The following is an 18262-nucleotide window of genomic DNA, read 5'->3' on the forward strand; positions in this document are numbered from 1 at the left end:
CACAGCCGCTCGGAGACTACAACCCCCCATCTGATCCGGTGCCGGGTATTCCCCTCAAAAAGGAGTATGTCCCAGGGGGCGCGTCAACTTTGGCGTAGTCGGCAGGATTACGTGCCCACAACAACCGGGTACTGCGTGCCTGAAGAAAAGTGCAAGTTTACCTCAGAAAGAAGTCTCCCGCCGGTTCCGGAGGGTCCACGCCATCGGACCCCATCACAGGTCGTTTCCCGCCGATGGTCCGCCATTTCCAGCTTGTTCCCGCCATCTGCAGAGTTTCCCGCCACTGGGCGACGCTTCCCGCCAAATCCGCAGATTTCCCGCCTTGGAAGAGCAGCGGACGCCATTATGGGCGTGCCAAAGGAGGGCAGGAGGCCGCCTCCCATCGTGGGCCAGGACAGAAAATGGCGCCAAAAGTGGAAACCGCCCCCACCAACAGAGACTGTGATGCTGGAGGTGTCTGTCAGCGTGAAAGAACTGCCTCTGGAGCTGACAGTCACCGAGTTGCCCCGGGACCGCCCTCTAAGTGGGAGGAGACGAAAGAAAAGAACGAAGATGGGTGCCGCCTGGAGCAGTCTGGAGCGAGCGCACCCGGAGGCAAGAAGTCTAACGAGGAGTAGCGGAGGAGCTTACCCGGATATGGAGAGAAAGCAGAACAGCACCGGCCCGCTGGCCAGGAGTCTGCTAGAGACCGAGGAAGGAGAGCAGAGCAGCACCGGCCCGCTGGCCAGGAGCCTGCTGGAAGAAGAGCAGAGCAGCACCGACCCGTTGGTCAGGAGCCTGCTAGACACCACGACCCCACTAGGCCTAGTGGAGGTCCTAGCACAGCTCCCCCGAGACCGGGAGTGTGCACAGACTGCCCTGGAGGGCCTCGCACGGAGGATGGCCCGGGTACAGCGAGAGACATTGGCGGAGTGGAGCCGAGAGATGGCCCAGCAAGCTGAGACCAGTCAACGGAGCACGCTACCCTGGAAGAGGAAACAGACCGCCTCTGAGGATGGCGCGGGAGGACCAAAGGCCGGAGACGGCGCTGAGAAGGGAGCCGAACACATGGAGGCAGGTAAAGGGGACGCCTATACCCCAAGCCGGGAAACCGCCCACCTGCCCCAGCTCCCCGTCGCAGAGCCCGAAAGTCCCCCTGCTGTGCCCGTAGCCGCCATGTCACCGCTATGGACTAGGCCCCGACCGGAAGCCGCCGCAGCGACCCCTGTGACGTCACGCGCCTCGACCCGGAGCGTGACAAAGCAGGAAATACCACCAGCCTGGTCGCAAGGCCTAGTACCCCCGGGCGCCGCATCACCAACAGCGCCCCCTACCTCCGCGGAGCCTCCGGCCTGGCCGCAAGGCCAGGTAGCCCAGGGCGCCGCCGTCCTAACGGTGCCCTTCACCTTCCAGGTGCCCCAGGCCTGGCCGCAAGGCCTGGGCAACCCGGGCGCCACCACCACCGCGCCCGCACCCGTAAAACCAAGGGTGCCACACCTGGGGGAGGACTTGTTCAGCCAGCTCACATGGCCGGACGGGCGGCCCTTCATCTGGCCCGAAGAATACCATGAGCTGGAACGGCAGCAGAGACTAAGACCCCTGGATGAACCCCTGATTCCGGCTCCGAAGCCCGTGGCACGGATCTCGCCCCCGCTAGCGGAAGCACAGTTTGAGTGGGACCCCACCGGAGAAGATCTAATGGGGTTCACTCAGGAAACTAGGGCAGCTGCAGCAGAGCGCGCTGAGTGTTGCCGACAGCAGCTCGAAGAGTTTGCGAGGGAGCGGAGAGAGAGGCGGGTCCGGGAACAACAGGCCCAAATAAGGAGCGCCGAGCAGAAGAGCCGGACCAGGAGGGACCCCCGTGCAGCGCATTGTCCCCGCACCATCGGGACAGTGATCAAGTTCAACCGGCAGCATGGGTGGGGCTTCATCCGAGACAACAACACCCCCGGCGACGTCTTTGTCACGCGCAGAGACGTGGAGTCCCATCTGCCGGAGGGGCACAGAGGTCGTGACCTCTACATCGGAGACGAGGTCACCTTTACCCGGCACAAGTGTGCCAAAGGACCTTATGCCCTCCACGTACACCGCCTGACGGAGGAGGAGTTGCGGTGCGAGGAGGAGGAGCAAGAGGACCCGGACGGGTCTGAAGTTACAACCAGCTACAAGCAAAGAGCAGGAGGAAGACGCCGTTGAGTGCGGCAGAGCAGTGGATGTAAATAGTTACCCGACCGGGTACCAAAGAAACTGTTGCTACATATATATAGTCCCCGTTGGGACCAGTATGAGTGAACTTTTTACCCGTTATTCCGTAATCCATACCAGGCTGAGGACTGTGAGCAGCCATTCCCTTCCCTTTACCTGGCCGAGGACTGAGAGCGGCCAACTTCCCCTGTATATAGTTGCGCTTCCTAAAGCGCCCCCTACTGGTTTTATAGGAAAACCAGTTTTCCAGAGAGACTGTCGCACTTTACCCGGTCACACGTTGCACAGTGACCGGAGGAGGAGCCAGAGGCGACGAGAATGTTTTATTTGCTAATATATGTTGTTTTATATGTTTATGAAAAAAAAAAAAATGTATGTTTTTGGTGTTATTTATGTCTTACAGCCCGAGGACGTGCTGTGGTTTACCAGGGGGGAATGTAGCACCCTGAGGATTCGGCTGCTACAGGGGTATTGCACCTCAACCCAGAGGTGTGATATTCCACTCCCGGGTAAGGATGGAGAGTGGAACTGAGCTCGGTAGGCTGCATGCACTACACACATCCCATTTCCGGGGAACAGGCCGACGGTACTCCCACTTAGAAATGTGCAGGTACGACCGAGTCTGTTCCTGGCTGGAGTGGGAGGGGGGTGGTACATCCCAAGTAGTGTAGGGGCAGATAGGGGGAGCAGCCTGGGTAAAGATAGGAGCTCATTGGGTGCTGGTCACCTGAGCTCACACATAGAGGGTGTATATAAGGTGGGCACCAACTAAGAACAGGGTCAGATGCAGAGAACAAGTCAGCCAGCAGAGAAGAAGAAAGACCCAGAGTGAGAGAGGAGAAGAGAGAGAGAGACCCAGAGGGGGAAACAGCAGAAAAGGACTCCAAGATCCCAACTTAAATCCCCGGGTGAAGAGTCGGCACAGGGTACCGGAACCCAAGCTGGTGGGGGCAAAAACACACCCCAGCCAGAGACCGGAGACCGTGGGCAGCGTTTGTCACGGTCACCCATCACATCCACCCCGAAGGCACACCACATGAAGGGTCAGGGAACCTAAGGCCAAGGGTGTCCCAACAGAAGGCCCGAGGGAGCTGGACCTAGGTGGATCACTGGTGGGGACGGCCAGAGAACGGGACAGAAGGAGAGCTCAGGGCCACGCTCCGGACTTGTTTGGGGGTTGGCTGGATCCAGGACCTGGTGGACGCAGCACGGCTCGGGTGGTCACTCGAAGCTGGAGTGACCAGTACAACATCTGCAGTAAGTAAACACCCTTAACTGCACAACCCGACTCTGTCTTCATTGCCGTTTGCACTGCACCACCACAACCCCCATCCTCTGCACCTGTCCCCCCTGGGGCTATACCCCTCCCGTTGGGGGTTATCTCACCAAGCTGCGCACCCACCATCAGCCTCAGCGGACCCTGCTGCAGCGGCGGCCACAGTGACCGCATCACAACGGGTGGCGTAGTCGACACAAAAGAACTCTTAATAACATCTGTAGGACTGCCACATAACACTGAGCTTGACGCCCTGGGCACGGGCCGGGTCACAGCCGCTCGGAGACTACAACCCCCCATCTGATCCGGTGCCGGGTATTCCCCTCAAAAAGGAGTATGTCCCAGGGGGCGCGTCATAAGCAGGGGCTGAGCTGATGATAATATGATGTATAGGGACAGATCATTCTATTCCCATTAGTAATTATTCAGACTGTGTAATTAGACCAGATTAGTGCCCCTTCCTCCTAGGAGGAAATCGACCTGTCTAAATGGAACGTAAGTCAATGACAGCCTTGCAAGAATGTATTTTCTGTACCTGTTGGAACCTGCTTTGTTCTTTTCATTGTTTTTTTTTTGCACTTATTTATTATCTCACTTTCTGAAAATGATCTACATGATGATTGCTCAGAGACAACCAGAAGAGATCGCTAATCTTGTGCTCACTCCATCATTAAATAGACATGGCTACCCTTTCATTATGGACGCATTAACGAGCCTTGCCACATGACTTAGGATAAAAGCCAAACCAGAATCTCAATTTGCAGACATGGTGTTTTGGGGTATTGCCCCTCGTCAGTGCAAAGTGTGAGAACTGGTTTGGCTGGGTGAGAGGCATCTGACCGGGATCCAAGGGGTAACGTTTCTCCTTGCGGAGAGTCACATGTCAAGCCTGGCATGCACTTGTCTTAAGAAATCTTGCCCAGTGAAGCTTAGTCTGTTTATTCACTGTCATCCAGAATAGGCGACCGTGAATAAACAGATGATTATGTGAAATACAAATGATTCAAAACCTTTTTACATGTACATTTTTGTTTTGCGTAGATATGGTTGTGTCTGGAGTTCCCAAAGAGAATGGTATTTACCATGCAAGTGAAATCGCAAGTATGGCATTAGACTTAGTGGCTGTGTGCCAGACTTTTAGAATACCACATAAGCCCAACACCCAGCTAAGGATACGTGCCGGAATACATTCAGGTATGTAGAAAATATACTATACTGTGAAAATTTCCTTCTAAGATAGGCTCGCATTACCAACCTTGGCAGCGTAAACAAATGATAGCAACCATTTATTACTAGTTAGGTCCAGAAATATTTGGACAGTGATCGAATCTTTGTGATTTGGGCTCTGCCTGCCACTATTTTTGATTAAAAATGAAACAACTGAGATGCATTTGAAGTGTATACTTTCAAGTTGAATTAAAGGGGTTGAAAAAAAATCTCTTGGTAAACATTTAGGAATTGCAACAATTTTTCTACAGTTTCTTCATTTCAAGGGTTCAAAAGTAATTGGATAATTTAACTTTACCATAAATAGCATGTTTATTTTTAATGATTTGTAGAGAATCTTTTGCAGGATCACTAAACGATGGGTTTCCTCCTTTGTGATGCTCTGCCAGGCTTTACTGCAGGTGACACCAGTTGTTGCTTGTTTTTGGGTATTTCTGCTTTAAGTTTTGTCTTAAGCATGTGAAATGCATGCTCAATGGGATTGAGATCTGGTGATTGACTCAGTCACTGCAAAATATTCCACTTCTTTGCCTTAAAAACTCTTGGATTGCTTTTGCAGTATGTTTTGGGTTACTGTCCCTCTGTACTGTGAAGCGCTGTCCAATCAACCTTTCCATTTGGTTTAATCTGAGCAGAAAGTATCGCCCTGTACACTTCAGAATTCATTGGCTGCTTCTGTCTTCAGTCACATCAATAAACACTAGTGACCCAGTGCCATTGGAAGCCATGCATGCCCATGCCATCACACTGCCTCCTCCATGTTTTACAGAGCATGTGGTGTGCTTTGTATCATGAATCATTCCAAGACTTGTCAAGGTCTAATCTGGCCTTTCTATTTTTAAGACTGATTAATAGTGTGCACCTTGTGGTAAACCCTCTGTATTTGCTCTCATTTAGCCTTCATTGTATGGTAGACTTAGACACTGAAATACTTACATCTAGAGAGTGTTCTTCACTTGGGTGGATGTTGTAAAAGGGATTTTTCTTCACCATGGAAAAGATTCTGCGATCATCCACCTCTGTTGTCTTCCATGCGCGTCCAGACCTTTTTGAGTTCCCAATCTCATCAGTGCACTCTTTTTTTTGCAGAATGTTTCAAACTGTTGATTTGACAACTCCTAACATTTTTGCTATCTCTTTGATGGATTTATTCTTTTTTTCAGCCTAATGATGGTCTGTTTCTCTTCCTTTGAAAGCTCCTTTGACCGCATGTTGAGGATTTACTGCAACTTCCGAATGCAAATGCCACACCTAGAATCAGCTTCAGATCATTTACCTGCTTAATTGTTGATAGATTAACGAGGGAATAGCCCATGCAGCTCATTAAAGAGCCTTTGAGATAACTATCCAATTACTTTCGGTTCATTTAAAAGAGGCAGCTGTATATTAAAGGGCTGTAATTCCTAAAAACTTACTTCAATACCCTCCAATTACAGCTGAGAGTCTGCACTTTAACCCCATAGTGATTATATCACTGTTTCTTGAATTTGTTTTGGCTAAATGCCAAAACTTATGTTACTGTCCAAATATTTCTGGACCTAACTGTATATGAAAATAAGGGGGCATACTAAAAAAATGGTATAAGTTGTCAAAATCACTAATTATTACGTGTCATTTGATGTTTAGCTTTAATAGCTAACATTGTGCCCAATGCAATTTATAATTAGAATTTTTATCATTTTACGAGCATATAACATTTTTAGACACATTTTTTAAATAATATTAAGTTTCTATCACAAATACAAACCTTTTGGAAAAAACTATTACAAAAAGGTTTTGTCTAATGCTCACATTTACGTAATGCAGGAAGTAACTACTGTGAAGTGTAGCTACATTATACATTATAGTTAGCAACTCCTAATAGTTAGCTGTATCCTTAAATTTAAAATGCTGTAGTTAATGTAGATTTGTCATCAGATTTCACAATATAAACTGCCTACACAATTAAAAAGATATTTTAGACTTGATCATGCTGGTGTAGTTACTTTGAAGGTCTCTGAAAGAATGGTGGCATAAACTGTTGTGAAAGTTTTCCTGCCTAATATTAAAATTAGTACTTTATAAGTCCAGCTACAGCTATAGTACAACTCAAAGTTCTCATTTTAATTCAAAGGGGTATTCCCAGCTTTATATAGGAAAGTTCTTGGATTGTACTTATAAAAACAAGCTCTTTTGCAAATTACTGTTTGTTAAAATTTTCAGCTGTTCTTGATATATTCAAATTTTTCATTTCTTTTGTTTACAGCTAGTTATGAACCTAAAACTATTGGCAGCAAGCCAATAGGTCCATCTAACAAGCAATTACCTTAATTGCAGTCAAAAAGCTACATATAAACAAAAACCTACAAAATATGACTGCATCTACACTACCGTTCAAAAGTTTGGGGTCATTTAGAAATTTCATTATTTTTTAAAGAAAAGCACTTTTTTTTTCAATGAAGCTAACATTAAATTAATCAGAAATTCACTCTATACATTGTTAATGTGGTAATTGACTATTCTAGCTGCAAACGTCTTGTTTTTATTGCAATATCTACATAGGTGTATAGAGGCCCATTTCCAACAACCACCACTCCAGTGTTTTAATGGTACATTGTGTTTGCTAACTGTGTATGAAGGCTAATGGATGTTTAGAAAACCCTAGAAAACCCTTGCACAAGTATGTTAGCCCAGCTGAAAACGGTTTGGCTGATTTGAGAAGCTATAAAATTGACCTTCCTCTGAGCTAGTTGAGAATCTGGAGCATTACATTTGTTTGTTCTATGAAACTCTTAAAATGGCCAGAAAAAGAGAACTTTCATGTGAAACTCGACAGTCTATTCTTGTTCTTAGACATGAAGGCTATTCCATGCGAGAGATTGCCAAGAAACTGAAGATTTCCTACAACGGTGTGTACTACTCCCTTCAGAGGAGAGCACAAACAGGCTCTAACCAGGGTAGAAAGAGAAGTGGGAGGCCCCGCTGCACAACTGAGCAACAAGACAAGTACATTAGAGTCTCTAGTTTGAGAAATCGACGCCTCACAGCTCCTCAACTGGCAGCTTCATTAAATAGTACACGCAAAACGCCAGTGTCAACGTGTACAGTGAAGAGGCGACTCCGGGATGCTGGCCTTCAGGGTAAAGTGGCAGAGAAAAAGCCATATCTGAGACTGGCTAATAAAAGGAAAAGATTAATATGGGCAAAAGAACACAGACATTGGACAGGGGAAGATTTGAAAAAAGTTTTATGGACAGACGAATCAAAGTTTGAGGTGTTTGGATCACACAGAAGAACATTTGTGAGACGCAGAACAACTGAAAAGATGCTGGAAGATTGCCTGACGCCATCTGTCAAGCATGGTGGAGGTAATGTGATGGTCTGGGGTTGCTTTGGTGCTGGTAAAGTGGGAGATTTGTACAAGGTAAATGGGATTTTTAATAAGGAAGGCTATCACTCCATTTTGCAACGCCATGCCATACCCTGTGGACAGCGCTTGATTGGAGCCAATTTCACCCTACAACAGGACAATGACCCAAAGTACACCTCCAAATTATGCATGAACTATTTAGGGAAGAAGCAGGCTGCTGGTATTCTATCTGTAATGGAGTGGCCAGCGCAGTCACCAGATCTCAACCCCATTGAGCTGTTGTGGGAGCAGCTTGACCGTATGGTACTCAAAAAGTGCCCATCAAGCCAATCCAACTTGTGGGAGGGGCTTCAGGAAGCATGGGGTGAAATTAACAGCTAGAATGCCAAAGGTCTGCAATGCTGAAATTGCTGCAAAGGGAGCATTCTTTGACGAAAGCAAAGTTTGAAGGAGAAAATTATTCTTTCTAATAAAAATCATTATTTCTAACCTTGTCAATGTCTGGACTATATTTTCTAATCATTTTGCAACTCATTTGATAAATAAAAGTATGAGTTTTCATGGAAAACACAAAATTGTCTGGGTGACCCCAAACTTTTGAACGGTAGTGTATGTTTAATAAAACCTTTATTAATCACAATATAGAGTATACAATAAAAACATGATAAAAATAGTGGATGACAATGTCTAAAAACGATGCCCAATGAGGTACCTAAAGTTGGAAAAATGCACAAGGACATTTAATAAATGTATGAAACCCAACACAACAAATCAGCAATGAATAATTAGCATCACAGTGATGCATAATGTGGTGATCAGTGTATGAAATTATGTTATCCAGAAGATGTCTGAGAGTCAGTTGGTGCCACACCCATATGGATGTATTAGATAGATAGTAAGTACAATTATTATGCGTAGTGCCTGTATCTACCAATATTTCAAACCGCAATATGTGAGTGGGAAGTTAGGGGAGCTATATTCACACATATTATAGACCATAAAGACATTATAAGCACTGTCACAATAACAGGTAAGTGTGAAAAAGACAAACAGTTAAAACTTAGTGCATGATGTCCTAAGATGCAGTACCTTTCGATGCCCTACGTGCGTTTCGCTGTGGCAGCATTTGGCTGTGGCTTCTTCCAAGGGGCATAGCCATGGCGAAATGTGCATCGGGCATTGTAAGGTCTTTATGGTCTATTATGTGTGAATATACTTTCCTGACTTCCTGCCCACTTATTGCTTTTTATATTGGTAGATAGGCACTACGGATAATAATTGTACTTACTATCTGTGACGATAGTCAGCCAGATGTCTAGGTTTGTTAAGCCAGGAGAAATACACTATTGTGTTTGTGTTGACTTTTGAATGTATGTGTTTCTATGGCTGGTCAAGAAGAACATACTAGTAATTCAAGTATAAACTTGAATGTTGACTTCTCTTGGTCTGGAAACAATAGTGTTTGTTAATATATTAATTACATATAGTACTAAGCCAGCTAATTGTTTATTTACAAGAGCAGGGGGATAGCAACTATGCAAATTGATTAAATGCTCAAACAGTGAGACCTAAACCCTGTACCTTTCCCCCCTGACCTGTGACTGATGACCTTAGCCACATATGTAAATATAAAAAGGGGTTTTCATCCTGCTGCAAAGAGGATCAAAGATCAGAGCGACTCTTCAGGACAGTAGTTTGGTTGCATGGCTCCATCCAGAGAGACAAAGATTTTGATTCTACAGTATTCCAGCCTACGGGTACACGGCCCTCACTGGAAGGATACAGATCTTGTCAATTGACCATCAGAGAACCCATGGATACATTTGGGGACTCCAGGTTGGGACAATGAGGTCACCTGGCCCCATGGATATGTTGTTTGAGGTTGCCAGATTGGGACCATCTGCTCATCTGGAACCCATGGAGACACTCAGAGAAAAACAGGTTGGGACAATGAGGTGTCCTGGAACCCATGGAGTTGTTCGGAAAGGCCAGGGTGGGATCCTTGGGTCTCCTGGCCTTATACCTCTATGGACTGTCAGCTTCCTAAGCTTGCTGCTACCTCCTCTCTGTGGGGGCTCGCCAAAAGTGGGGGGCCACTCGTTGAGGTAGTTGGCCCTGGAAGTCCCAAAGTTGCAATTGTTCTATCCCCGGCGGGCCAGCGGAAGGGTATCTTGGGTATTTGCTGGGACTGTTCTATATGTTTATTGTCTGTTTGGTGGTTCAATAAAATATTGCCACACTGTTTTACCCTCACCCTGTGTTGTCTGAGTAGTATTATGCCCACGGAAGACCCCGGGTCTTCACACTATCTATCTATCTATCTATCTATCTATCTATCTATCTATCTATCTAATACATCCATATGGGTGTGGCACCAACTGGCTCTCAGACAACTTTTGGATAACATCATTTCATACACTGATCACCACATTATGCATCACTGTGATGCTAATTATTCATTGCTGATTTGTTGTGTTGGGTTTCATACATTTATTACATATCCTTGTGCATGTTTGCTACTTTCTCAGATGCATTTTTCCCAACTCTATGAACCTCATTGGGCACCGTTTTTAGACATTTACAGCTAGTTGCCTAGGAGACTGACCACTGCTGTGTTTAAGCACTGTGCTGAAGCTAGACAGGAATAGGAAATAACAGTGCACTTCAACCATCCTGGCAAGCTTCGAAACAATGTTTATAAGCTCGATAGAAAAACACTTGTCAGCACTTTGCATGTTTCGTCACCTCTGTTATACAGTAATGATGGTCGCTCACCTAGGCAATGAGCTGTATACAAAAGAAAAGTATAATATCTCAAGAATGGCTAAAAATTTTAATAAACTGTAAATTGCAAAAGTGCTTGTTTTGGCAAGCACTATCCAACAATACCCATTTATGAGGATGGGAATAACTCTTGAAGGATTATACAGCCTTTTTAGCATGGATTTTTTAAAGTGAGTGCATAATAATTATCTTGTCTAAGAGCACTGATGATGTCATGTATACAATATGTATTGTAAATTCAAATGACGGATCCACTTTAACTATGGGGAAGGTTTCTGGTCCTGGAAAATGGCTACAGCTGAGCTCCCAATCACACTCCTGTATGCTATTGAAAGTCCCAGGGGGTCACAGTTTTTATTTTGGCATCTATGAAATGGCTTTGAGACAGTGGTCTGCTCTTTTTAAGCTTAGATTTTCATAAATTTAGCTATTTTCCTAGAGAACATAATTTATAATGTTCACAGCTGCATAATTGACTATATTGTGTGATTTTTAGGACCTGTAGTTGCTGGTGTTGTAGGAACTAAAATGCCCAGATACTGCTTGTTCGGAGACACAGTAAACACTGCTTCAAGAATGGAGTCCACAAGTGAAGGTGATATTTTTAGATTTCCTTCTTTCACAGTCTACCCTATAATAAAAATATAGGGCAATTATTTTCTGGACATTCCCAGAAAACACATGACATAATTGAAGGTAAACACATTGTGTAAAATCAATAAAGGGTTGTGTCTTGCTTTCTAAATTGAGAGCGAAATTAGAAGTGGTGGATGACATATCTGTAACAAGGTGAGAAGATAAAAGCCACTTACTATCCCTTGACAACATGCTCTTACACCATCAGACTAAACATAACTTCAAAGCTATCAAAAGTGCGAGAAGACGTGACAAGTGACTATTGACTGTCGCATTCTGTATTGCATTGGGCCTCACTGTATACTTATAGACTGAAAACTCATGGACTAAAAATGTGCATTGTTGAACTGTTTGTACATGTTTGAACATGGCTGTAGTCATCCATTCAGCCACAAGAACAGAATTCAGGACAGTACTGATATTTTAAAGGGTTTCGCCTTGGCCTCCCACTTCCAAATCTGGAGGTGCTGAAATGACGTCTATTGGTGAATGCCCGGTGAGTATCGTAGACTCACGATAGCTACCATCTAGCAAGCAGCCAATGGACACCTTGTCAGTAATGTCTTTCACCTCCCAATGGAGAAGTCTTAGACATTAGATAAACCCTCTAAGACCTCTTTTCACTGGAACAGAGGTGTAGCTCTAGAGCATACATGTCAAACTCTGGCCCGTGGGCCAAATCTGGCCCGCAGGGTAGTTATATTTGGCCAGTGACACCAGAACCACCATCCCTATGTGAGGCCCATTATTCTATATGGAGGACTATGGGGGTCCATTATTCTGTATGGAAGACTATGTGGGGCCCATTATACTGTATACTGGTTAGCCTACTACTTTGTCCAAGTTTTTCATTTTTGCCCTCTGTGTGTTTGAATTTGAAATCTCTGCTCTAGAGGATTCAGGTCCTTGTGCTTAAGTGTATCCAAATACCCTCCATCAAATAGGACTAACTCTGTCTTGGAAGAGATCTGTTCAGTGGACATGCTAAACATAATACAATCATTACAATAAAACACTGTTTTACTAAATTTCCTATTCACAACGTTTTAATATTTTTTTCTAGCTCTGAAAATCCAGTGCACCTCCAGTGCTCATGATTTGCTAAGACAAATTGGAGGATATAAACTGGTATGTCGTGGGACATTATCAATCAAGGTACTTACAGAGAAGAACATGAAACCAACAAAACATGTCAAATACCCCATAAGCCAAATGTTATGTGTCAAAAGTTAGGAAATAAAACTCTTAAAGGGATTATTTTAAAATATTATGAGCTCACAGGATCGTAGACTCAAAAATTAACAAACTAAAATTTCATTCAGCCTCTCCAAATCTAGTAATGCCTTTCCGCCACGGGTCTGGTCTTTGTTGGTAGGCTACAGTAGTGACGCCACATAGACAGTGCTCTAGCCAATCACTGAGTTCAGTGGTTCTGCTGATGTAGCACAAGCCACTGAGCCCAATGATTGGCTGCAGAACTGTGGATTTGACGTCACCACTGCAGCCTATCAAAGAAGACAAGAGAGGCATCGCTGGACCTGGGAAGGGTGAGTAAGAGGACAGTTTTGTTTTTTCAAGTCTGCGAGCCTTTGAGCTGGGAAATGTTCTTTAAAAGAGTTCCCTATAAATTATTTGTTGCAATATAGACTCTAGATACAAAATGACAAATTAATAAGGTAGAATACCACGACAGAGCTGTTGTTTTACCAGTTTGTTAATTGACCATAAAATATAGATACTTATATTCCAATTATATAACTAAATATATTGCACTTAAAATTATTTTTTGTGTGTTTTAGTTGTATGTTTAGCTAAAAATGATTGACATGTATTTTGAGAATATGCTTCAATCAATGATGTGTTTTACATCTGCCTAATGTCATTTCGTTCACACAGGGCAAAGGCGATATGACAACATATTGGCTTGAGGGTAAGACTGGCACATCAACACAGAATATCATCCCTGATACATCCGCAGTCATGCGAGAAAAAGAAAGGCAGTCATTTGATCTGATACCTGGAGTGTTGTCTACTGATGCCTTATCTACTTCGTTTTGAAAGACGTTAACCTTGACTTGGAATGGTGATGGCATCTTACAAGTTGTCGATTGTTAAATATCTTATAATACAGTATATATCGTGGATTGTTCAACTCTATGTTCTGAAGCAGATCAGGAATTTATCGAGGGTTTATTAAAGAAACACAATGTACATGTGTATTACATATCAAGGAGTGTTCTGAAAAAATTTGAAGGACGAAGAAATCTGCCTCATATCCGATGTATCTCATGTCTCATTTTTCCAGTAGCGTTTAGAAAATAAAAGTGAAACTTTAACCGGCTACTGTAAGAAACAAGGAACTTTCCTCGGGACAGTTCTGATAATTAATTCTCACTGTTGAGAAGGTTCTGGACTTTGACACTTCTATTAGTCATTGTCAGTCTTATCATTTCTCATAGAGGAGCATTTTAAATTACAACACTACAAATCACTGCAGTGAAACTAAGATACATTTTGCACCCTAAGTTGTGCTCATTGGTTCCTATTTTATCGCTTTACGATTTTAATTATCCCACTAAAATATTAATTTCTGACACATAATACTTTGGATAGTGTTCTTCTTTGTATTCAGTGTATTATATGGGTCCCATTGTGGAGCTCAGCAGCACTTGTGAAGTAGTGACCACTCGTTTTTCTTACTTGTAATTGTTAATATAATATTACATACAATAATCCACATTAAAAAGTATTTTCTGCAAATCAGCAGAGCTATGTATTTCTCATTTAAGATATATGAATAAACTCGCCAATAATGATAGTTGCAATAAGTTGTAATATGGTTGATGTGGCACGTGTAGGTTTACTAACTTTGGTGGTCTACTGCCAAATTACCTCTATTAAGGTATCCAATTTTTTACTGTAAGTTATGGTATACACAATCTCAGAACTTTAGATTTTTATGTGATAAAAATGAAAAAATGTAAATGTGCTTGTGCCATTTTTTTGCTTCTGTTCAATGAATGGAACATACTGAGGGCTATATAGTGGGAAAAAGAGAAGGCAGAAGAGGTAATAAACCACTTCTGACTACTCCCCAGGGACCCCGGCTGTGTTTGACAGCTGGGGACCAGACTTGCTACTGCTAGATTGCAGGAGCTTTAAGCCTGCACCATAAATATACAATGGTACGGAGCAGGGGTGGACAAAGACAGAAAAGAGCCCCTGTGCAAGAACAATATATGGGCTCTTTTCAGTCTTATTGTTCATCAAAATACATGCTTTGGAGGTATAAGTGGCGCCCTTACCTCTTGGGCCCCTGTGCACCTGCACAGATTGCCCCAATGATATATCCGCCCCTGGTGCTGGTTCAGAGGCGTAGCTGAGTGTTCTCTTGGGGGATGGGGGCGAAACATCTGAGTGGGCCCCTACCCAGGTAACCCTGTTTACAACTATGGTGGCACACCCTAATAGTGAGTATAGGGAAACCTCAGCAGATGATAATGCTGTTACTGAAAATGTCTGACATTACCGCCATATAGTGACCATATAGTGGTAGATACTAGTCCTACAGGACATACAAGAGATTACAGTACAGTTACTTACAACTGATGTTCGTTCTGATGGCTTATATCTCGACTTCTCCAGCAACGACTCATCTGCAGAGATTACAACAAAGACACATTTGACTTCACACACTTCAAGCACTGTCCACATCTATCCCCAACCTGCACAAACACCTCATCCTACTGACACCCCCAATGCTGAGCAGCTGTCGTATGTGTCCACGTTACTGCTCCTCTTAGTGCCCCACATAATAATGCCCAGCACTGTGCCTCCTTTGTGCCATCTAATTGGTAAAACTGCTCCCTAGAAAATATTAATGCCCTGTGCAAATGCCTAGAAAACACTGGCCACATTTTTCCCTCTAGAAAGTAATAATGCCCCCAGTGTGCCCATTGAACGGTCACAATAATCTGAGTGCCTTAATAACAATAATGATTCTTTAATGCCCACTTAACATTTAATAATGTCTCCTGAGTCCCTCCATATATAGTTCCCATTTACACAGTGGTATGTCTTCCACAGCTGCGTATACACAGTATAATGGGACCACAGCTCCCACATACATAGCATGATGGGTCCCACACTGACGCTGCATGACGGCCCACGGTAACGACCACACTGCATGATTGCCCCCAGTATCCCAACACTGCATAATGGCACTCCACACTGCATGATGGCTCCTAGTAGCCCCCATACTTTATGATAGCTCCTGACAGTGCAAGATGGCCTCAGTAGCCCCCTACATGATATGAAGGCCTTAGTTGCCTCCTCACAATATATGATAGCCCCCCACACTACATTATGGACCCCACAATATATGATGGCCTGCAGTAGCCCCCACACACTGATGGCTCCCAGTAGCCCCCACACTGAATGATGGACGCAAGTAGCCCCCCGAAATGCATGATGGCTCCCAGAAGCCCCCCACAGTGCATGACACCCCAAAGTAGCCCCCACACATTGTATGATAGCCCCCAACCTGCATGATGGCCCTTAGTAGACTTTCACATTGTATGATGGCCCCTAGTAGACCCCCACACTGAATGATGGACCCCAGAAGCATCCATACTGTATTACAGCTCCCAGTAGACCACCCCCACACTACAAGATAGCCCGCCATACTGTATGGTGGAACCCAGTAGCCCCCCACACTAAACTATGGACCCTAGTAGCCTCCCACTCTGTATGATGGCCCCCTGGTGGGTCCCTACACTGTATGATGGTTCCCAGCAGCCTCCCACACCGTATGAGCGAGCCTAGTAGCCCCCACACTGTATTATGGCCCCCAGTAACCCCCACACACTGTATGATGGCCCACAGTAGCCCCCATACTCTATGATGGATCCCAGTAGCTCCCACTTTGTATGATGCCCCCAGTAGCTCCCACTCTGTATGATGACCCACAGTAGCCCCCGCACACCCTGTCTGACAGCCCCCAGCAGCCCCCCACTCTGTATGATGGCCCCAAGCATCTACCAGCTCTGTATGATGGCCCCCAGTGGCCAGTAGACCCCACTCTGTATGACTGCCCCTGGTAGCCCGCCTCTCTGTATGATGGCCCCCAGTTGTCCTACCTACACTGAATTGGGGTCACCAGTAGGCCTTCGCACTGTATAATAGTCCACAGTAGTCGGGCCCCACAAGTACTATTAACATTTAAAAAAAAACATCTCATACTTACCTAAGCCTGGATCCTGGCGAGCCTGGCAGAAGAAAGGATGAAAATGTGGGTGGACCAATGTGGTGACGTCATTGTGCCGGCGCATGCAGTCCCAGCTTGATTACAACGCCTCCTCTAGTTCATCTCCATGCTATTCTGTAGGCTGCAGAGCTAAAGCAATCTGAGGCCTGCATCAGCGTGTGCAGCACAGCACATCAATACAGTTTAGGGTGGTGATAGCTCCGGGTGGGCACCTCCCCTTCCCCAGTAGCTACGCTACTGTGCCAAGTTAAAGCCCAGGAACAAGTACCGTAAATTTATGGCACTTATTATCTGGTTAAAGACTATGTCCTTCCAGATCTCGTACTGAAACATACTGGTTAATTGAGGAAACCTTTATGTTTCCATACAGTATATATAATAGTATAACTAAACTTTAGTTGCTTAAAGGCTATGGGCAACTTCAACAAGGAAAACAAATGATGTTAGTGTTTCACTTTATTTAATAAAATTGTATGAAGTTTCATTCTCCAATATTCATTACTTCATTCATTTTCTCGTCCCTAATTTGCAGTTTGCAGCCTGATCCAAGTTTTAGATTTTTCTCTTGTGTATGATCATATCTCCCAGTAGTATAGGCTGGATGTGAGCTCTGTGTATATCCATTGTGCTGCCGTCTTGATAAGTTTATATATCAGCACAGAACCTTTACTGCACTTATTTCCTCTTTCTGCGCTTGCTCCCTTATCTACAGCCTGTTCTATTTGCTGCTACCTCCAAGATCTCATTCAGATGAGTGTACAATTTAAAATTGAATTGCATACGGCCAGCACATGGACCAATGTTATTCAATTGGACTGCTCAAATGAGTTTTTCACATGGAGTGTTAAAACATTGCAGTGTGCACTATTCTCTCCTGTATTTTGGATGACACTCATCCTTATGATTCATCCTAATAGCATGTGATTTCTAAAGATACATTGCAAATACTAGCATAATAAATAGTGATGAGCAAGCACTAAAATGCTCGAGTGCTCGGTACTTGAATCGAGTAGGTCTGACGCTCAAACGGGCTCAACTCGAGTAACTAGTATAATGGAAGTCAATGGGAAACTCAAGCATTTTTCCGGAAGACCCTAACAGGAGGGCTGGGGGGGCAGGAAAATCGCTGAAATAGTTGGAAACAGGGCTCAAATGAAATGGTAACATCATGGGGAAGATGCCTGGACACATCTCTGACTCCTAGGTCGCTGCAGGGAACAATGTTGTCAGAATATTACTCCAATTTTACAGACTGACAAAAAAAAAACATACAAAACCGAACACAAAATGGATTTTACAGGAAAAAATGTCAGGAAACATTCTTTCCGGTATAATGATTTGTATAAATAGCAAAGTTAAAAAGAGAATAAAAAACGCCTTCTCCGCCCCTAAATAGCCGGGCCATCTCTCACCGCATTTCGACATCGCCACACTACAGTCACTACAGTAGATGACATAGTAAGGGGGGAAATAAAACTACACCCACAGGTAGTCACCGGTAAATGTAATTTTACCATTTTACTACCTTATCTGGGCATGT

At 44.4% G+C, this 18262-nt stretch overlaps 1 protein-coding gene across 1 annotated transcript in view; it reads left to right on the forward strand.

Annotated features, from left to right (window-relative positions):
- LOC141273374 (atrial natriuretic peptide receptor 2-like) overlaps window positions 1-13955 on the forward strand; it is a 229792-nt gene extending 215837 nt beyond the window's left edge. Inside the window, exons 16-19 of the mRNA XM_073685563.1 lie at window positions 4502-4654; window positions 11317-11415; window positions 12520-12611; window positions 13353-13955. Of these exons, the coding sequence (XP_073541664.1) occupies window positions 4502-4654; window positions 11317-11415; window positions 12520-12611; window positions 13353-13514 (506 nt within the window). The 3' untranslated portion in view covers window positions 13515-13955. The remainder of the gene's footprint in view (window positions 1-4501; window positions 4655-11316; window positions 11416-12519; window positions 12612-13352) is intronic.
- Window positions 13956-18262: the final 4307 nt, after the last annotated feature.

This window comes from Phyllobates terribilis, unplaced genomic scaffold, assembly GCF_046119375.1.
Source record: "Phyllobates terribilis strain yellow unplaced genomic scaffold, ASM4611937v1 Scaffold_1__5_contigs__length_1240528914, whole genome shotgun sequence".
NCBI classification, from domain to species: domain Eukaryota; kingdom Metazoa; phylum Chordata; class Amphibia; order Anura; family Dendrobatidae; genus Phyllobates; species Phyllobates terribilis.